The sequence below is a fragment of the Elephas maximus genome, chromosome 3 (assembly GCF_024166365.1).
Source record: "Elephas maximus indicus isolate mEleMax1 chromosome 3, mEleMax1 primary haplotype, whole genome shotgun sequence".
NCBI classification, from domain to species: Eukaryota; Metazoa; Chordata; class Mammalia; order Proboscidea; family Elephantidae; genus Elephas; species Elephas maximus.
Window position 1 is genome coordinate 19,129,033 of NC_064821.1, and position 22,314 is coordinate 19,151,346.

General features: G+C 40.7%; 1 protein-coding gene across 1 annotated transcript; it reads right to left on the reverse strand.

Moving 5' to 3' along the window:
• Positions 1–599: 599 nt before the first annotated feature.
• Positions 600–1,538, reverse strand: LOC126074047 (olfactory receptor 7G3-like). Its single transcript, XM_049881391.1, has one exon. It carries the CDS (start codon positions 1,536–1,538, stop codon positions 600–602), a length of 939 nt encoding a protein of 312 aa, XP_049737348.1.
• Between the last annotated feature and the right edge of the window lie 20,776 nt (positions 1,539–22,314).

Here is a 22,314-nt window from a genome sequence, read left to right on the forward strand (position 1 = left end):
TACCCTACCTCTGAAATCTTTGTTTTTATATTTGGTACTCTGTGAGTTTAGACTTTTCCCTCAGTATACCTGAAAGTATCCTCACTCTTAGAGTTGAAGTATCTCAAATCTAAATGGAAAAATGTGAATGAATATAATTATGCCAAATGTATAGAAGAGTAAACTGAGCTTATGGTTGCTGTTAGCTGCCCTCGAGTTGATTCTAACTCATGGCGACCCCATGTTTTGCAGAGTAGAGCCACTCCATAAGGTTTTATTAGCTTTAAACTTTAAAGAAGCAGATTGCCAGAACTTTTCTTCTATGGTATCTCTGAGTAGATTTGAACCACCAGCATTTAGCAGTTGAGTGCAAACCATTTGTACCACCTAGGGACCTTTCAACTGAGCTTAGAAAGCTGAAATAAATATAAAAGTTCACACAGCTATTACAGAGAAGAGGTAGAATTCAAACCAAAGTGTTCTGACTCCAAATTTTCACCCTTAACCATTATAATTTCTGAACTCCTACTATTCAAAGAACTTAATCAGGTTCTCTGAATCAGTATTATTTATTTCACTCAAGCATATTCCAACAGCTTAAGCCCAAAGCATGTGATGCATTAATGAAAAGAAGATATTCTAGAGATGAGTTTCCTCAAAGCGCCCATTATGTCCTTGTTCCTTAGACTGTAGATGAAGGGGTTCAGCATGGGTGTGACCACGGTGTACATCACTGATGCAATTGCACTCTTCCTAGAGGGTAGAGTAGCCGCAGAGCTAAGATACGCCCCAAAACCTGTCCCGTAGAACAAGGAAACAACTGAGAGGTGAGATCCACAGGGAGAAAAAGCTTTATACATCCCACCTATTGATGGCATTTTCAGGAGGGAGGAGACAATTTGCATGTAGGAGAAAATAATCCCAAGGAAGAGCCCACCACCCAAAATACTAGTCATAAAATATTGCAGGATGTTATTAAAGAGGGTATCAGAACAGGCAAGCTTGAGGACCTGAGGAAGTTCACAGAAAAACTGGGGGATTTCCAGGTCTATGAGGAAGGACAGATGCAGCACCATCAGACTGTGGAGCAGGGCACTCACGATGCTAATGACCAAGGAGAGTAGAATCAGCAGGCCACAGAGGTGGGGGTTCACGATGATTGTATACCTCAGAGGGTGACAAATGGCCACATAACGGTCATAGGCCATTGCTGCAAGGAGACAATTTTCCAAACAAGCAAAAACAAGGACAAAGCAGATCTGGGTGAGGCAGCCTGTGTAACTGATGGATTTGCTCTGAGTCTGAATGTTCACCAGCATCTTGGGGACCGTAGTGGTGCTGAAACAGATGTCACTGAAGGACAGATTGGAGAGGAAGAAGTACATGGGGGTGTGGAGGTGGGAGTCTGAGCTGATGGCCAGGATGATGAGCAGGTTCCCAGCCACAGTGATCAGGTATAAGGTCAGGAACATTCCAAAGAGAAGGGGCTGCAGTTCTGGATTCTCTGAGAGGCCCAGGAGGAGGAATTCTGCTAAGCCTGTTTGGTTTTCTGATTCCATGTTTGTTGATGATTCTGACGGAAAGAATAGAATTGAGACATATAACAGATGTACAAAGATCCCTTATTTTACAGAAACACTCTAATCTGTATTGTGAAATAAAATTAATATTATAAATTTTTCCTGTGGTTCTCTCTCTCTGTGTCTGTCTTTCTCTCTCCTCTCCTCCTCTTTCTCCTCTATCCTTTTCTCTCTCCTTCCCTCTCTGTTCTCTTTCTTCCTACACACTCATTTCTCCCTGTCCTCCTTTCACCTCCTCTACCACATCTTTCCAAATACGTTTAAGTACCTACTCTTTCCACATTCGTCAGTTAACATGAATATAATATCAAATGGCACATATTTTTTCTTAAGAATTTTCTGAACTCTGCAAATTAGCAGGAAAACCAAAATCATATGGTATTAAATATATATTTTAGAGCAGTGGTTCTCAAACTTCCTTGCATCAGAGTCAGCTGGATGAACTGCTAAAATGTAGATTGCTGGGCATCGCCCTCAGAGTATCAGATTCAGAAGACTGGGCATTAGGGCTCCAAAATTGTGCCTTTCCAACAAATTCCCAAATGCTGCTGCTGCTCAGCTGGGACCCACACATTGGGGACCAATATTCTGCAGACCTGGTATACTTCCTGAGGAAGAAATCATCTGGCTCATCAGTGCGCTACAAAGTAGACTGGGATTTCAAGTCCATGACTCAGACCATTTTCAGTGGGTCTTCACAATTTGTCTTTTGAATTCACTACTTTCTTTTCAACATTCCATTCTTTGGATCCTTATCACAAAACTCTTGCCTAATTGTTCTAACTAAATAGCAGTGTTAGCAGGAGTCCTTGCTTGGCACAGGAGGTTAAGCAGCTAAGGAAAATGTTGAAGGTTCAAGTCTACCCAGTGGCATCTCAGAAGAAAGGCCTGGTGATCTACTTCTGAAAACCCAGCCATTGAAAACCCTATGGAGCACAGTTTTACTGTGACACACGTGGAGTCACCATAAGTTTGAATTGACTCCATGGCAACTGATTTGTTTTTTGGTCCAATTAGCAGATATCATAGTAACAAATACAATAACTATTATGAACTTCTACAACAATAACACTAACACAGAGCTCTGAGTATTGGCATACAGAATTCTCAGTATTTATCTGAATTAATTTTATTCTCCCTACAGATCCATGACTTGGGTGCTTCTATCATCCTTCATTTTACCCATGATCTCAAGTACATAACGTGAGGTTAAGTTATGGATACATAATACATGATCTCATAAGAACTGGTGAAAGAATTTGAACTTAGATTGCCAGATCAGAGTGGACCTCTTACCACCGTGTGATACGACCCCTGAGTAGGACAGGATCAGGCACTGGAAGGGTCAACAGATTCCATCACTTGCCTCTTGAAAAATTCCATGTGAGTCCAACACCAAGTGCTTTCCCTGGTCTTCAAAGTCACCTACCCTCTGACCTCATAGGTAGTATCTAGCAGGTGACATTATCAAAGCAGGACCCACCCTCAGGACTTGAGGTCAGTATTGGAATATGCTCCCTAAATCTCAAGCTGTTATGGCTATTATGGCAATAAGATCCTTTTTTCTCCCAATACCTGAGATTATACGCAGAACATTTTTTTTTCCCCTAAAACAGAGGAATGAGAGGAAGAATGAAATGCATGGCGTCTTTAAATCACTGAAGAAAAGAGAAATAATTTGTTGGTGTGTCCTAAGTAAAATTTTAGAATAGGAAAGGCACAATCTGACAACACAGGTATCCTGTCAGGCATGTACCTACAGTAGTAGGAAGAGGGGGAGTAGAAATTTGCCAAGTCAGCCTTAAATGGAAAAAGGAACTTAAGCAAAAAAGTACACCTAAAAAAAAAAAAAAAAACAACCCACTGCTGTCAAGTAGATTTTGACTCAAAGCGATCCTATAGGACAGAGTAGCACTGCCCCCTAGAATTTCCAAGGAGTGCCTGGCAGATTAGAACTGCCAACCTTTTGGTTAACAGCCATAGCAGTTAACCACTATGCCACCAGGGCTTCTGAAGTACACCTACACACCTCAAATGCCTTTATAGCTTTGAGACTTAAACATTTAATCAAAACAAATTGTCTAGTAAGGATCTTCGCATCTGGTGAGTGTATGAGGTACTTATCAGTTAAGGTATGAAGTACTTATTATTTAAGATGATCATTTCAATTGAACGAGCTAATAAGACCTTATTTTTAGAAATTCCTTATCTTATGCATATCACACAGGGCAAAGTAGGAAGTTCTGTTTAACTACTACTTACGTTTGTGCATGAAAAGCAATAGAAAAAAACACCATACCGTTTTAAATTTGGAGAGCCATAACTAATCTTCATTAATAGATTACATTTCCTTTCCTTAGGTATCTTATTGAAATCTGCCCCTCCCTTCCTTCCTACCTTTTTGTGGCAGATTATGGAAATAATTTATTCTTCTCTACTCAGGAGCTTGATGCATTTCCTATTCCTTTCATAGTTTGACTCATTGTCTCCATTGTACAATTAGCAGATAATGTTAGAAAAAGAGCTCTTGAGAATCAATCATGAAAAGCCATATCCTCCTTTCTTTTGTTTCCGGTTAAGCCCATCAAAGCCTGAGTCTGGCAGCCTTGGGAACTGGCTCCTATGGGAATCCCAAGGTTGTGTGCCAGGATCAACTCCAGGACACTCCCATTTCCTGTGTTAAGATGAGGTCCCTGAGAATATGATCACTGGATTCTCAAAAAAAAGCAAGAATTGATTGTATAAGTCCTGAGCACATTTATGTGTTTACCCTTTATTCTCATGAACCAATGATTCAGAAATGGTCTCTAAAGGAATCCCACGAGTGAACAGCTCATTAGGATGTTTATGTTCAGAGTAAATGCCCCTTGACAAATACTGCTTCACCAACAAGGAAACCTGGGGCCCTAAGCATGGGGTTATACAACAAGCAACCCTAACAAAATCAGTCATTTGCTGGAAGGTTTGGAATCAAACACCCCTGAGTTTATTCCCAACTCTAGCACTTGCTTTGTGAATGTAGAAACTTTTATAACTGTTCAGAAACCTCAGATTTCTCCTTTGTATAATGGGACCTATCGTGGAACAGTATAGGGATATTGTAAAAATGAGAAATGAATAGAAAAAATCATCAAGCACAGTGTTCAACATATCACACCCTCTCGATATTTCCTGTTGTGATTTGTTCTGCATGGGCACAGCTTGGCATTATTCATTACAGAAGGGAAGTGACAGGCGGGGCCAGAGGAAAGAGGATCAATGAAAGTTAAAAGAACCAAAACCAAACCCAGTGCCGTCGAGTCAATTCCGACTCATAGTTAGAACATTCCTAATGTGAAAACGACAAATTTTAGGGAAGAAAAATGTGCCAAAACTCTACAGGGAATCTTGTTCATCTAGAGAAGCAGGAGGAGAGAACAAGCCAAATGAACATCACTGATATCAATGGAAAAGAAGCCCTGGTCTGGTGGCAGTGTTTAAGTGTTTGGCTGCTAATCAAAAGTCAGCTGTTCAAACCCACCAGCCACCCTGCAGGAGAAAGATGAGGAAGTCTGCTTCTGGAAAGATTTCAGCCTTGGAAACCCCTTAGGGCAGTTCTACTCTGTCCTCTAGGGTTGCTATGAGTTGGAATCAACTCGATGGCAACAGGTTAATGAGATATCAATGTTCATTTGGCGTGGACATAGGATGAAATATCTAGCAATTTAAATGAATAAATTAGACCTAGATGTACCATGACAAAGAATGAAAACTTAAAAAACAGAAGTTAATTTCTCTAACAAGACATCTATAAAAGACATCTATAGTATGGGAAAATTGAAATAAGTTTTAAAATTACACAGACATAAATTATTCTTCTTTAAATTGAAATATTTCAAGCACACTGAAAACTACAGAGAAAACAACAAAAGCCTAATTACCCACCACTCAGCACCATCGAACTAAAATATATCACCATACTTGCATTATGTACTTTTTAAAATTATGATTCTTTCCCTTTTTGTATGAGCTTAAATCCTTTATTCTATGAGTTATTTTTAGTTATTTTGTGATGTATTCAGTATTTTTTAAGAAAAGATACATATTTATTTGAATACCTCCCCCTTTATTTTTTCACACATCTGTCTTTTTCTCTCCACCTGAACCACAACAATGAACTTGGTATGTATTATTCTCCTATGTTTTCATTACTTTCAGTCTAATTCAATCAATAAACAATGTTATTGTTTTACATTTTAATACCTTATGTACTGTGGGTGTCATTTTACAATTGGTCTCTGAAAATAATGCATTTAACCTTATCAGTCTTATTACAGCTCAGTCTGGTTCATTAACTTTAACTACTTTAAGGAATTTCACTCTGTTGTTACATCAGAACTTATTTATCCCTTCTCCAGGTGATGGGCATTTTCATTGGGCACACACACACACACGTAAAGGATGGGAATGGAGCGGAATAAAAAGGGCTTATCATCTTTGTGTTTACTATTTTGTTACTTTAAGAATAGAACTGTTATGGCAAAATGTCAATATTTATTAATTCTGAAAGCATCGATATATGACTATTTGTCCTATTACCCTGAGCTAATCTGTCTTAAAATATTTCCTAGGTTAATAAAGAGACACTGATAGATACAGGTATGTAGCCTGTGGAGTCAGACTGGTTCTCCACTTCCTCACTGCTAGTGCTCATAGCCAGGTCAAAGATCTCCCTTAAAAAGGTGTATCAAGAACCAGGTAAGGACAAGCTGAATGAACACACATGCCACTTGCCAAAGAAATACAAAAATTGTTTTAAAGAATTCTAGAAAATTGAGCAAGGGCATATTTCTATTTAACACGGAAAAATTCCCTGGAAATTTAGATTCAGAGTAGGTGATTAGCAGAATGAGAGAAGCTCAAGTATTCGTGCAAAAGTACAAGGAAACATGTCAAGAAGATCATGGACAATTGGCAGGCATCACACAAGTAACTCCATTCTGCTCATCTTGTGCATGCACTCACCTCACAGCTGCCCCAGATGGACTTGAAGACAAAGACATCTCCCTATTTGCAAAAGATAAACTAGGGGACTTCAGATTACCTGAGTGCCAGCATTAAGAAATGACATTCGATTCTCCACTCAAGGCTGAATGATAAAAATGGAGGCTCTGGACTCACGGAGCACAGAAAACAAAGAAGGACCAGGATCCTATGGGAAGTGATGGAGACAAGGCTCAGGTGTGCTGCCTCCTGACTTGGGCAAGGTTATTGAGTGGGTGGTCACAGGCAGACTCTTTGATGTCTCTGTGCCCCTTGGGGTTTCAATACCCAAAGCTCCTCATTAGTCAAACTCTTTTGCTGTCATTCTGTTCCCTTAAGCAGCAAGCCTAAGAGAAGGAAAAATTTATATTGAATGATTCCATTATCCTAAGAGCCCAGGCATATGCCATCTTCTTTGCCTCATCTCATTCTGCTCATACTCATTTCAAGTGCCTTGTACAGATGGATATACCACCCTTCTGTAATTGTATTAGTCTTCTCTCTTTATATTCAAAGGTGCCCATAATCTAAAAACAAGATAAGGAAAATTGACACCATGTTTAGGCTAAAAATATATACTTTATTGTGTGAGGATGTGTATTCTATACAAATAAGAGCAATAATATAATAGATGAACCCTAAAAAGGGAGATGCTGAGAGCTAATTCTTTGATGGCACATGGATCCTTTTCCTGCATCTAATATCCAGCAGTTTCTAATCTAGCCTCTGTAATCAAACACAATTGAGCGTATAACAGGTATTTAACCTCCTTTTTAATATTTCAATATCAACGTTTCCAAATTTTATAGAAGTTAACTTCACTATCCACCCCTCATCTGTCAGTTTGTCACAGTGTGGTGGCTTGTATGTTATTGTGATGCTGGAAGCTATGCCACCAGTATTTCAAATACCAGCAGGGTAATCAATTCTGGACAGGTTTCAGCAGAGCTTTGAGACTAAGACAGAATAAGAGGAACAACTTGGGGACTACTTCTAAAAAATCTGACCACTAAAACGCATATGAATAGCAGTGGGAGATTGATATAGTGCTGGAAGATGAGCCTCTCAAATTGGAAGACACTTGTGGCCATTAAGATTGTGTGTCAACTTGGCTGGGCCATAATTCTCATTGGTTTGGCAGTTATAATGTAGTCTGGCAGTTCTATAATGATGTGATCATCTCCATGATGAGATTTGATATAATGTGACCACCTCCAAGATAAATCTGCTGTGAGTAGCCAATCAGTTGAAGGGGAAGTTTCCTTGGGAGTGTGGCCTGCATCCAATATATGTGGACTTTTTGGCAAGGCTCGTAGGCTTGTCCTTGTTTTGGATTCTGCAGCTGGTGCCTGTTCCTCTGAACTTCGGCCCTTAGAACTTGAGCTAGAGTCTTATGTGTTGTCTTGCCTGCTGATCTTGGGATTTATCAGCCTGTGAGCCAGAGCCCTATTGCCTGACTTGCTGATCTTGGATTCACAATCCCCTGAAGCTATGTGAATCAGAAGAAGCCTCCAACCTGACTCACCGCTTGGGACAATGTTCCAGCTTCTACAACCACGTGAGCCGTTTCCTTAATATAAACATCTCTCTATGTATATATTTATACACTTACTGGTCTTGCTTCTCTAGAGAACCTAGCCTAAGACATTTGGTACCGAGAGTGGTTCTAGAGAAACAGAACTGTAAGGATGAGTTTTCCAAATTGGTTTTCAAGTCCGATTAGTATTAAAGACGTTAATGACTGCTTCCAGTAATGAAGTGGGCACTGCCAATCCATGGTTGTTTTAGGCTGGGTTCTCTAGAGAAGCAAAAATGTCTATAAATATAGACTGAGAGATTTATATTAAGGAAACAGCTCATACAATTGCAGGGGTTAGAACTTCCCAAGTCCATGGATCAGGATAGAATCCTTTCCCAATTCACAGAGCCGCGGAAGCTGGTGAGCCCAAGATGAGCAGGTTGGAGGGCATGGATCCTGCTCACAAGTCGTGACGGTCAAGGAATCCCCAAGGTCAGCAGACAAGACCATAAGTGTCTCCTGAGTCAGCAGCAGGGGCTGGAGAAACCAAAAGAAGCAGGTCAGGGAGCAGGACTCTTGCTCGCAGGCCATGATGACGGACAAATCCTAGGATAGGCAGGTAAGCTGCTAGCTCAAGTCCCAAGAACAAGAATTCAGACAAGAAACAGCTGTTGGGTCTAGAACAAGTCAACAACTTTTGCAAGGTGAGCAGGAAAAAGGAAGTAGCCAGCAGAAGGTAGAGAGATGAAGGCTGAGGAAGCGGTGAGCTACCACAGGCCCCACCTCCACTGCTACCATTCAACAGATTCTATCATGGGGGTAATCATATATCAAATTTCAACAGGACAGTGATCACAACATTACACAGCTGCCAAAGCACTGAGAATCATGGCCCACCCAAGTTGACACACTATCTTAACCATCACAGTGGTGTAAGGTGGCAAAGGAAATATTTTGATCACCTACGAGGCTCTGGGTGATCACTTTTGACACTTTTCTAAGTTTCGTAATAATGGGAAGTATAAGGAAGCAGGTTGCTTGGTCCTACATTCCCTAGACAAAGTGATGAAGGAAAGAGATGAGCTCAGGGCTTCAGAGTCACAACTCAAGTGCCACATAAACAACATAAATATTTCCACTTGTGCCTTGAAAGAAAGCCTGATTTCTTGTAGTAACAGACCTGATGTTGCAAAAAAACAAACCCAGAGTGGCTGAATTACAGTGCCAACTGAATTCCCAATCTTCAGTGGTGTCTGCAGTTAAAGTGAGGGCATTGATTGGGAAGAAATGGGATCATGAAACTTGGGATGGGGACATGTTTCTAGGTGCCATCAAGTCGATCCCAACTCATAGTGACCCTATGTACAACAGACCAAGACACTGCCTGGTCCTGCACCACTCTCACGATCGTTATGCTTGAGCCCATTGTTGCAGCCATTGTGCCAGTCCATCTCATTGAGGGTCCTCCTCTTTTTCATAGACCCTCTACTTTACCAAGCATGATGTCCTTCTCCAGGGATCGATCCCTCTTGATAACATGTCCACAGTGTGTGAAACGTACTTTGCCCTCCTTGCTTCCAAGGAGCATTCTGGTTGCACTTCTTCCAAGACAAATTTGTTGTATATGGAAACATATAGGCAGCTAATCAGGAAGCTGGGGACACCAAACCCCTAAATTCCATTAAGCCACTCCTACCAACAGAACCTGCCCTCTCATTCCCATCTGAAGAGATTATTCCATTTTTATTTGCTAAGCCACTCTCCTCGGTAGAACCCACTTCCACTCAACCTGATGAGATTAAAGCAGCTGTGCCTAAAAAGCCTTTGTCTGAGTCACTATGCCTGGTGCATTGCCTGAGGCAGATGTCTTACAAGGCAATGCTGAATGTTCTCAAACACACAACCCCACCACCTATTTTGGCTTCTAGGCCTGGCTGACATTCCAGTTAGCACCAAACGGTGAAGTATAAAGTGTGACATCAGCAGACGATTTTTAACAATCAAGTGGATAGGACGATGCAGTCTGTGGAAACCAGTCATCCTCTTTTCCAGCTACGCCTGTCATTGCTCAATGGGATTATGAACAAAGTGGTCATGATAGCAAGGATGGAGATTACGCATTGGTTCAGAAACACTCATAAGGCCAACTTGGCTACAGCCACAGCTGAGTGCCCTATCTGCTAGCAGTAGGGACCAACCCTGAATTTCCAATATGGCACCACTCCTCAAGGTGATCAGCCAGCAACATGGTGGCAGGCTGATTACATTGGGCCTCTTCCATCAGGGGAAGTGTGGCATTTTGTTCCTACAGGAATAGACACTCTGAATAGGAATGTTTCCCTGAACACAATGCTTCTGCCAATACTACCATCCATGGACTTACAGAATGCCTTATTCACAGTTGTGGTATCCCATACAACCTCACCTCAGATTAAGGGACTCACTTCACAGCAATTGAAGTGCTGCAGTGGGCCCATGCCCATGGAATTCACTGGTTTTAGCATGTTCCCATCATCCTGAAGCAGCTGGTTTGATAGAATGATGGCATGGCCTTCTAAAGACACAATTATGGTTGCAGCTAGGTAGTAGTACCTCGCAGGACTGGGGCAATGATCTCCAGGAGGCTTTATAGATTCTAAACTAGCATCCAATATATGGTGCTGTTTCTCCCATAGCCAAGATACCTGGGCCCAGGAATCAAGGGGTGGAAATGGGAGCAGCACCATTCACTAGAGCTGGAGATAGAAAACCAAAGGGAAGAATGTGCTTGGTATTTCTAAAGCTGAAAGAACTGAAGAAAAAATTCAAGCCTTGAGTTGTAATAGTGAAGGATTCTGTGTGGAAAATATTAAACGACCCAGGAAGCATCAAAAGAAGATGAAAGGAATACACAGAATCATTACACCAAAAAAAAAAAAAAAAAATGAGTCATCGTTCAAACATTTCAAGAGATAGCATATGATCAGGAACCAATGGCACTGAAGGAAGAAGCCCACGCTGCACTGAGGGCACTGGTGAAAAACAAGGCTCCAGGAATTGATGGAATATCATCTCAGATGATTCAACGTACACATGTACCACTGGAAATGCTCACTCATCTATGCCAAGAAATTTGGAAGAGAGCTACTGGGCCAAACGACTGGAAGAAATTCATATTTATGCTTATTCCCAAGAAAGGTGATCCAACTGAATGTGGAAATTATAGAATGATATTGTTGATACCATATGAAAGCAAAATTTTGTTGATGATCATTCAACAGTGGCTGCGGCAGTATGTCTCAGGGAACTGCCAGAAATCCATGCCAGATTCAGCAGAGGACATGGATCGAGGGATATCATTGCTGATGCCAGATGGATTCTGGCTGAAAGCAGAGAATACCAGAAGCATGTTTACCTATGTTTTATTGACTATGCAAAGGTATTCGACTGTGTGGATCATAACAAATTATGGAGAACATTACGAAGAATGGAAATTCCAGAACACTTAATTGTACTCATGAGGAACCTGTACATAGATCAAGAGGCAGTTGTTGGGACATAACAAGGGGATGCTGAGTGGTTTAAAGTCAGGAAAGGTGTGTTAGGGTTGTGTCATTTCAACATACCTATTCAATTTGTGTACTGAGCAAATAATCCTAGAAGCTGGACTATTCAAAGAACAATGGAGCATCAGGATTGGAGGAAGACTCATTAACAACCTGTGTTATGGAGATGACACAACCTTGCTTGCTGAAGGTGAAGAGGACTTGAAGCACTTACTAATGAACATCAAAGACCGCAGCCTTCAGTGTGGATTACACCTCAACATAAAGAAAACAAAAATCCTCACAACTGGGCCAATAAGCAACATCATGATAAACGAAGAAAAGATTGAAGTGGTCAAGGATTTCATTGTACTTGGATCCACAATCAACACCCATGGAAGCAGCAGGCAAGAAATCAAAAGATACATTTCATTGGGCAAATCTTCTGCAAAGGACCTCTTTAAAGTGTTGAAAAGCAAAGATGTCACCTTGAAGATTAAGGTGGGCCTGACCCAAGCCATGGTATTTTCGATTGCATCATATGCGTGTGAAAGCTGGAAAATGAATAAAGAAAACCGAGGAAGAAATGACGCCTTTCAATTGTGGTGTTGAAAAAGAGTATTGAATATATCACGGACTGCCAAAAGAACAAACAGATTTGTCTTGGAAGAAGTACAACCAGAATGCTCCTTAGAAGCAAGGATGGTGAGACTGCGTCTTAAATACTTTGGACATGTTGTCAGGAAGGATCAGTCCCTGGAGAAGGACATTATGTCTGGTAAAGTATAAGGTCAGTGGAAAAGTGGAAGACCCTAGAAGAGATGAATTGACACAGTGGCTGCAACAATGGACTCAAGCATAACAACTATTACAAGCCTGGCACAGGACCGGGCAGTGTTTTGTTCTGTGGTACGTAGGGTCGCTATGTGCCAGAGTCAACTTGACAGCACCTAATAACAACAACAACAACCATTCACTGTTACCCCTTATGACCCACTCGCAAAATTTTTGCTTCTTGTCCCCTCAACCCTATGCTCTTCAGGTCTAGAGCTCTCAGTTTCAAAGGGACTGGAGACACATTACTAATTCAGTTGAGAGAGAAGTTAAGAATGCCACCTGGACACTTTGGGCTCCTTATTCCTCTGGATCAACAGGCAAAGAAGGGAGTTATCATACTGCCTGGTGTGGTTGATCCTGATTACCAAAAGGAAATTGAATTGATATTACATGATGGAGGTAAAGAAGAGAATGCCTGGAATGCAGGAGATTCTTTGGGGTATTTCTTAGTACTACCATGCCTTGTGATTAAACTCAATGGAAAACCACAGCAACCCAATTCTGACATGGCCCACCAGCAACAAAGGTTTGAGTCATCACACCAGGCAAAGAACTACAATTAGCTGAGGTGCATGCTAAGGGCAAAGGTAATATGGAATGGATGGTGAAAGGAGGTATTCTAAACACCAGTTACAACCACATGACCAATTGTAGAAACATGGACTATAATTGTTCTGAGTATTTATGTCTTGTATGTGTACATCGAATATTTTGTTTTCTTCACTTATAAAACATAAGACATAAAGAGGGCTAATGCATTTTTGGTTATACGTGTGCTCGTTGTACACCTTGGACACAAATATGACTTTATAATTATTTTTATTCAGAGATTACATATGGTTTAAGGAGATATATATAGGCATCAAGTTGATAAGGCACAGACTGTGATCATTAAGATTGCATGGCAACATGGATGGGCCAATATTCTCATTGGTTTGGCAGTTATGATGTAGTTTGACAGTTGCATAGTGATGTGATCATCTCCGTGATGAGATCTGATATAACGTGATCACCACCATTATGGGATCTGCTGTGAGTAGACAATCAGTTGAAGGGAGAGTTTCCTTGACGGTGTTGCCTGCATCCAATATAGATGGACTTTATGGCAAAGCTCCTGTGCTTTTGCTCGAACTGGCTCCTGCAGCTGGCACCTGTTCATCTAATCTTTGCTTCTTGGGACTTGAGCTAGCAGTACACCAGCTCTCTTGCCTGTCAATCTTGGGATTCATCAGTCTTCATTGCCTGTGAGCCAGAGCCCAGCTGACTTGCCATTCTTGGATTCTCTAGCTCCTGCAGCTATGTAACTCAGGAGGAGCCTCCAGCCTGACCCACAGAGTTGAGATGTTCCAGCCTCTACAACCACGTGAGCCGTTTCTTTCATACAAATCTATCTCTACAGATATATTTATACACTTTACTAGTTTTGCTTCTCTAGAGAACTCAGCCTAAGATAACACTCAAAATATGACTGGGGAAACCTTTCTCTTCAAAGTAGAGTTGACCTTAATGAAATGGGTGGAGTAAAGCTTTTGGGACTGTCATTGGCTGGTGTGGCATGACTCAAAATGAAAAAAACAGCTGCAAATATTCATTAATAATTGGAATATGGTATGCAGGAAATATGAATCTAAGAAATTGGAAGTTGTCAAAAATGAATCGGAATACATGAAGATTGGTATCTGAGGCATTACTGAGCTGAAATGGACTGGCATTGACCATTTAAAATTGGACAGTTATGTGCTCTACTATGCCAGGAATGAAAAATAGAAGAGGAATGGCAAAAAGAACATTTCAAGATCGATCCTGAAGTACAATGCTGTCAGTGATAGGAAAATATCCATACACCAACAAGGAAGACCAGTTAATACAACTATTTAAATTTATGCACCAACCACTATTTTCAAAGAAAAAATTGAAGATTTTTTACCAATTGCAGCAGTCTGAAATTGATCAAACATAAAATCAAGATTCACAGAGAATTACTGGTGATTGGAATATGAAAGATAGAAACAAAGAAGAAGGATTAGTAGTTGAAATATATGGCCTTTGTAATAGAAACCATGTTGAAAATCCCATGGAGAATTTTGCAAGTCCAAAACGACTTATTCATTGCAAACACATCTTTCAACAACATAAATGGCTACTATAAATGTGGATCTCACAGGATGGAATACACAGAAATCAAATCGACTACATCTGTGGAAACAGTTGATGGAGAAGCTCAACATCCTCAGTCGGAACAAGGCCAAGGGCTGACAGCAGAAAAGACCATCTACTACTCATATGCAAGTTCAAGACAAAGCTGGAGAAAATTTATAAAGTTCACAAGAGCCAAAGTACAACCTTGAGTATACACCAACTGATTTTAGAGCAATCTCAAGAAGAGATTTGACACCTTTGAAAGTTAATGAATGAACACTAGACCAGTTGTGAGATGACATCAAGAGAATCGTACATGAAGAAAGCAAAAGGTCATTTAAAAGACAGGAAAGAAAGAAAAGACCAAAACGGATGTCAGAAGAGACTCTGAAACTTGCCCTTGAATCTCAAGTAGCTAAAGCAAATGGAAGAAATGATGAAGTAAAAGAACTGAACGAGAGATTTTGAAGGTTCGCTTGAGAAGACAAAGTATGATAATGAAATGTGCGAAGACCTGGAGTTAGAAAATCAAAAGGGCAAAACACGCTTGACATTTCTAAAGCTGAAACAACTGAAGAAAAAATTCAAGCCTCGAGTTGCAATAGTTAAAGATCATATGGGCAAAATATTGAATGACTCTGAGAGCATCAAATGAAAATAGAAGGAATATGCAGTCATTGTGCCAAAAAGAATTGATTGCAGTTCAATCATTTCAGAAGGTAGCATGTGGTCAAGAAACAATGGTATTGAAGGAAGACATCCAAGCTGCACTGAAGGCATTGGTGAAAAACAAGGCTCCAGGAATTGATAAAATACTAATTGAGATGTTTCAACAAGCGGGTGCAGCACTGGAAGCACTCACTCTTCTATGGCAAGAAATTTGGAAGACAGCTTCCTTGCCACTGACTGGAAGAGAGATCTGTATTTGTGCCCATTCCAAAGAAAGGTGATCCAACAGAATGTGGAAATTATCAAACAATATCATTAATATCGCATACAAGTAAAATTTTGCTGAAGGTAATTCCAAAATGGTTCCAGCAGTAAATGGACAGGGAGCTGCCAGAAATTTAGGAAGGATTCAGAAGAGGCCATGGAATGAGGATTACCATTGCTGATGTCAGATGGATCTTGGCTGAAAACAGAGAATACCAGAAAGATGTTTACCTGTGCTTTGTTGACTATGCAAATGCATTTGATTGTGTAGATGGTAACAAGTATTTATGGTAACATTTTGAAAAATGGGAATTCCAGAACACTAATTCATGCTCATGAGGAACCTGTATATAAACCAAGAGGCAGTCATTCAAACAGAACAAGGGGATACTGTGTGGTTTAAAATAAGGAAATTTGTTCATCAGGGGTGTATCATTTCACCACACTTATTCAATCTGTATGCTGAGCACATAATCCAAGAAGCTTAGCTATCTGAAGAAAAGTATGGTATCAGGATTGGAGGAAGACTCATTAACAAGCTGTGATATGCAGATGACACAACCTTGCTTGCTGAAAGCAAAAATGACTTAAGCACTTATTGATGAAGATCAAAGACCACAGCCTTCAGTATGGATTACATCTCAACATAAAGAAAATACAAAAAAATCACAACTGGACCAATAAGATCTCATGATAAATGGAGGAAATATAGAAGTTGTCACGCATTTCATTTTACTTGGGTCCACAATCAATGCCCATGGAAACAGCAGTCAAGAAATCAAACAGCATATTGCATTGGGAAAACCTGCTGCAAAGGGCCTCTCTTAAGTGCTAAAAAGCAAAGATGTCACTTTGAGGCCTAAGGTGGGCTTGACCCCAGCCAGAGTATTTTCAATTGCCTCATATGCATGCAAAGGTTTGACAATGAAAAAAGAATATTGAAGAAGATTTGGTGCCTTTGAATTATGGTATTGGCAAAGAATATTGAATATACCATGGACTGCCAGAAGAACTAAAATCTATCTTGGTAGAAGTACAGCTAGAATGCTCCTTAGAATTGAAGAACGTAAGACTTCGTCTCACTTACTTTGATCATATTATCTGGAGGAACCTCTAGCTGGAGAATGGCATCACTCTTGGTAAAGTAGAGGATCAGTGAAAAAGAGTAAGGCCCTCAATGAGATGGACTGACACAGTGGCCACAACAGTAGGCTTAGGACCGGGCAGTGTTTCATTCTGTTGTATACAGGGTTGCTATGAATACGAACTGACTTGGCCACACCTACCAAGAACAAGAACTTCAATATACACTTTTTCACATTATAATCCATGGGTTGAAATTACTGCTCTTAGTCATCAACATTGTTGAGAAAATTGCAAATGATCAAATAAACAGCCAACCTGTGATACAATGTATCTTTTTGGTTATAACCAACTCTGGATTTGGGCTTGTTCATTAGAACAACAAACTTATTTTGAGCAGAAAAAGACCAACACATAAATGTGTAGTTTATTTAATGTAGAACTGGTACTACAATGAATGAATGGGTTTATTAACAAAAGTCACTGGGACATAAAATGAATTTGGATGCTTGCTCACATCGGTGGCAAAAATAGTCTCCAAGCAGATAAATGGCAAAAATGTAAAACGCAAACTATAAATCCCTTAGATTGAGGTAGGTAGGGTTTGCATAAACAAGATCTTTTGAGGTGATCCAAAGGAATGCGGAAATTATTCAACAATATCATTAATACCACATGCAAGCAAATTTTTGCTGAAGATCATTCAAAAGTGCCTTCAGCAGCCTATCAACAGGGAACTGCCAGAAATTCAGGCTGGAGTCAGAAGAGGACATGAAACCAGGGATATCATTGCTGATGTCAGATGGATCCTGGCTGAAAGCAGTGAATACCAGAAGGATGTTTACCTGTGTTTTTACAGACTACGCTAAAGCATTCAACTGTGTGGGTCATAAAAAATTATGGTTAACATTGCAGGGAATGGAAATTCCAGAACACTTAATCGTGCTCATGAAGAATCGGTACTTGGATCAAGAGGCAGTTGTTCGAACAGAACAAGGGGACACTACATGCTTTAAAGTCAGGAAGGGTGTGCATCAGGCTTGTATCCTTTCACCATACCTATTAAATCTGTATGCTGAGCAAATAATCATAGAAGACAGGCATTATCAAGAAGAACTGGGCACTGGGATGGAAGGAAGACTCTGGAAGGAAGACTCGTTAACAACTTCCGTTATGCAAATGACACAACCTTGCTTGCTGAAAGTGAAGGGGACTTGGAGCACTTACTAATGAACATCAAAGACAGCCTTCAGGATGGATTACACCTCAAAATAAAGAAAGCAAAAACCCTCACAACTGGACCAATAAGTCACATCATAAACACAGAAAAGATCGAGGTTGTCAAGGGCTTCATTTTACTTGGATCCACAATCAACACCCATGGAAGCAGCAGTCAAGAAATCAAAAGACTCATTGCATTGGGCAAATGGGCTGTGAGAGATCTCCTTAAAGAGTTATAAAACAAAGATGTCATCTTGAGGACTAAGGTGTGCCTCACCCAAGCCAAGGTGTTTTCAATTGCCTCACATGAACAAAGAATAAGGAAGACAAAGAGAATTAACACCTTTAAATTGTGGTATTGGCAAAGAATATTGAATGTATACCATGGGCTTTGTTAGGCCAGGATTCCCAGTATTCTGTGGTTGTCTTCCATTTTGTGATTGTAATTTTAAGTTAAAGAGGATTAGGGTGGGATTTTAACACCACCCTTACCCAGTTCACATGCCTGGTCTAAAATAAAGGAAGTTTCCCTTGGGTGTGACCTGCACCACCTTTTATCTCTCAAAAGATAAAAGGAAAGGGAGGTAAGTAAAGAGTTGGGGACCTCATACCACCAAGACAGCAGCACCAGGAGCAGAGCATGTCCTTTGGACATGGGGCCCCTGAACCTGAGAAGCTCCTCCACCAGGGGAAGATTAAGGACAGGGCCCTTCCTCCAGAGCTGACAGAGAGAGAAAGCCTTCCCCTGGAGCCAACACCCTGAATTTGGACTCATTACCTGCTAGACTGTGAGAAAACAAATTTCTCTTTGTCAAAGCCATCGACTTGTGGTATTTCTGTTATGGCAGCACTAGATGACTAAGACAGAATTTTGTACTGAGTGGGGTGTGGCTGAAACAGACACCTATGATGTGGGAAAGGTTTTGAAACTGTGAATGGATAGAATTGCGACAGCAGCAGAGGACCAGCACAGCAGAAAACCTGCAGCAGCAAAGAAGCGGCAACAGCAGAGAAGCAGCAGCAGAAGCAGAACACCAGCACGAGGTGGCACTGGAGCCCACCCACGGAACCAGAGAGCTGAGTGCCTGTGTGCAGGAGGCTTCCTGGCAGAGTGGGTTGCCTCCAGGCACTTACTGATGGAGCTACTGAGCTTTAGAGCACTTGCTCCAGCAAGGCAGATGCAGGTGTGAGGCCTGAGGAGCTGAGAGGCCAAGAAACCATGAAGCAGAAGCTGAAGAGACAAGGAACACAAGAAGCTGAGCTGCCTCAGTCTCAAAAGGCATAGCCAAGACCTCAGGGGTTTCTAAGGGTGGAGTTGCCACTCAGATGGTTGAGGAGAATGGTGGGCCTAAAGCCTGAGGGAGCAGAGTTGCTGTCCCAGTGGGCCTGGAAGGGCACTTGAAGCCCAGGGCCGAGGGGCCTCTACTCAGAATCTGGAGAGTGTGGCCAATGCCTAGAGTCTAGAGGCCAGGGTTATTGTGTAAATTGTCTCAGAGAACAGAAGATTATTTTCAAAGCTTTGAGGGCTAATGTAGTGTGTTCTACTGACTTGCTTGGTGCCTGCTATGCCTTCTAACAGGAGTGTAAATTGGTTCTATCACTTAGGAAGACTTCTTTTTAACTACCAGTAGGAGAATAGGCACTCCACTATACACAATAACTTCACCCAAGCATGAAACTCTATTTCTACCAGGAGACATGTATGAGAATATTCCAACAATTTTATTCATAATGTTACAGGGTAGGGCTTCCCAGCTCGAGACTAAGCCCTGCATAGATTCTTACCTTCTTCTTACCAAGAATGACCAGAAGAGGCTCAGAGATTCTACACAAACAAAGGTTCATTAGGGACAAGCAAAAGGCTCATGAGGGAGAGAGGGAGAGGGTTTCCACCTACACTAGCCTCCAGTCTCTCACTGAACAAAGGATTTCACAGGGCTTATAAAAGTTCTTAGGCAGGAAAAAGGCATTGTTTTTATTCATTAGATGGGTGGAGATTTCTAGGCGAAGGGGAGGGATTATGAAAATCAAATGCTCATACAGTTAGAATTCAACATGGACTTCCTTCCACAGGTTGCTGGAACCAAGATGGAGTCTGTCACAAAGGCTGCTGGGATGTCGATAAGGACTTATTCTGGGACGTTGTATATGCATGATGCCTCTGGACCTTGGTTCAAGCCCAGCGAGGGGACTCTGTTCATGTTAGTCTCACGTGGAATGTCATTCATAGTCCACGTGGATCTTGACTGTGCATGCCGTGCACCTGGTGAGGCCTTAGAAAAACAACTCAGAAGGATTAGCAGTAATTTATAGCTGGTCAACCACACAGGGCCTTGAAATGTAGCCCCTTATCTTGTCTAAGCACCTAGTTTGTTAATCACAAGTACTTTTCCCGTGCCAGCAGCAAAAGTTATGTGGTGCTCTGCACTTAGTTTTACATCCAGAGACTATTTAATTATAGCTGATTAAGCACAGAGGGCCTTGAAATGTAGCCCTTCTTTAATTCAGCCAGCCTGATCTCTTCCCTGTCTCAGTAACAGCAGAACACTAGTTATCAAAACTTCCATCAACATCAGAAAGGATGACATTTAAAAGTATATGGCATTGAAAATAAACAAAAGAATACATCCAACAACAAGATTGAATCTGAAAAGCGCACTGGGGAGAAAAGCTATCAAGGCACAAATTCATACATTAATACTAAAAGTTTAACAAGTTCAAAAAGGGACATTTAAGAAACTGTGTAAAAAAAACAAAAAAAACCATTGCTGTCGAGTTCACTCCAGCTCATGGTGACCCTGTAGGACACAGTAGAACTGCCCCATATGGTTTTCAAGGAGTGCCTGGTGGATTCGAACTGCCGACCTTTTGGTTAGTAGCTGTAGCTCTTAACCACTACGCAACAATGGTTTCCGATAAACTGTGTAGGGATACGTAAACTTGTGATAAAAAGATGTATTTAAATCTCATGAAAACACCAGTTTTGCAGAGCAAAAATTATCAAATAATGGCAACTTCATAGGATTCAACAGAATAGAAGGATATCAAAGAAAATGATAAATACAGAATTCAGGATCAATACAGAATTCAACAAAATGAGAAACAACCCAATCAAAAAACTGGCAAAAAACTTCAACAGATACTTCACCAAAAAGGATATACAAATGGCTAACAAACTCATGAAAAGATGCTCACAACATTAACCATTGTTGTCGTTGTTGTTAGGTGCCATCTAGTCTGTTCTTTTTTGTTTGTTTTTTAACCATAGCTATCCTAGTGGGGTTAAGGTGGTATCTCATTGTGGTTTTGATTTTCATCTCCCTAAATAGTTAATGTCCTCCACATATCTGTCAGTTTGGGGGACATTAACCATTAAAAAAATTTTTTTTTCTTTTTTTTTTTTTAGGGAGATGAAAATCAAAACCACAATGAGATACCACTTCATCCCACTGGGATAGCTAAGATTAAAAAACAAACAAACAAAATGGAAATAACAGTTGTTGGTGAGGATGTGGAGAAATTGGAACTTTCATCCGTTGCTGGTGGAACTGTAAAGTAGTACGGCCACTGTGGAAAAGTTCGGCAGCTCCTCAAAAATTAAACATATGATCCAGCAATCCTAATCCTAGGTAAATACCCAAAAGAATTGTTGTAAGCAGGAATACAAGCAGAGACCAATATTCATTGCAGAACTATTCATGTTAGCCAAAGGATCCCAATCTTTTGGCTTTAGCCCAGAAAAAAAAGATTTCAGACATCTGACCTTCAGAACTATAAGACAATACATCCGTGTTGTTTTAAGCCACTACACTTGTAATTCGTTACAGCAGGATGAGGAAGCTAATGCATGGTATATGTCCCAATTCATGCTGATGATGAAGAGAATGTCTTCTGGATGACACATTGGAAATATCATCTCTCCATTACAAAGACACCAAGGAGAGGCGATCATTTTTCTGTGTCTGGAAATGATCCAGGCACTGTTGCAGCCATTTGTGAACATCAAGGGAAAAACCTTAGGAGGAAGCCAGCACACGAGGGAGTAAAAACCACCCAGGTGGTTCTGTGCCTAAACTTACCCTACCTGTAAACTCTTTGTCAGGAAAGATGATACTTGTTTTTATTGTATGTCCCTATTTTAGTTGAGACTTTTCCCTCTTACAACTAAAAGCATCCTCACTGATAAAGTATCTCAGATCTTCCCAAATTTTGCCAAAGATGTGAGCTAATATAATTATGCCAGTTTTATAAATAAGGAAAACTGATCTTAGAGGGTTGAAATCGATTTTTAAACATCACAGAGCTATCACAGAACAAGGGATTCAAACCAAGGTGGTCAGATTCCAAAGTTCTCACCGTTAACCATTACAGTCTCTGGTCTCCTGTTTTCAAAGAACTTGGTCAGACTTTATGAATCTCTCATTATTTATTTCTTTCTGGTATGTTCCAGCAGCTTAAGGCTAAAGCCCCTGGCACG

Bases quoted from the DNA above. Each gene is read 5' to 3' on its own strand.
- LOC126074047 (XM_049881391.1), bottom strand. From the start codon at position 1,538: ATGGAATCAGAAAACCAAACAGGCTTAGCAGAATTCCTCCTCCTGGGC.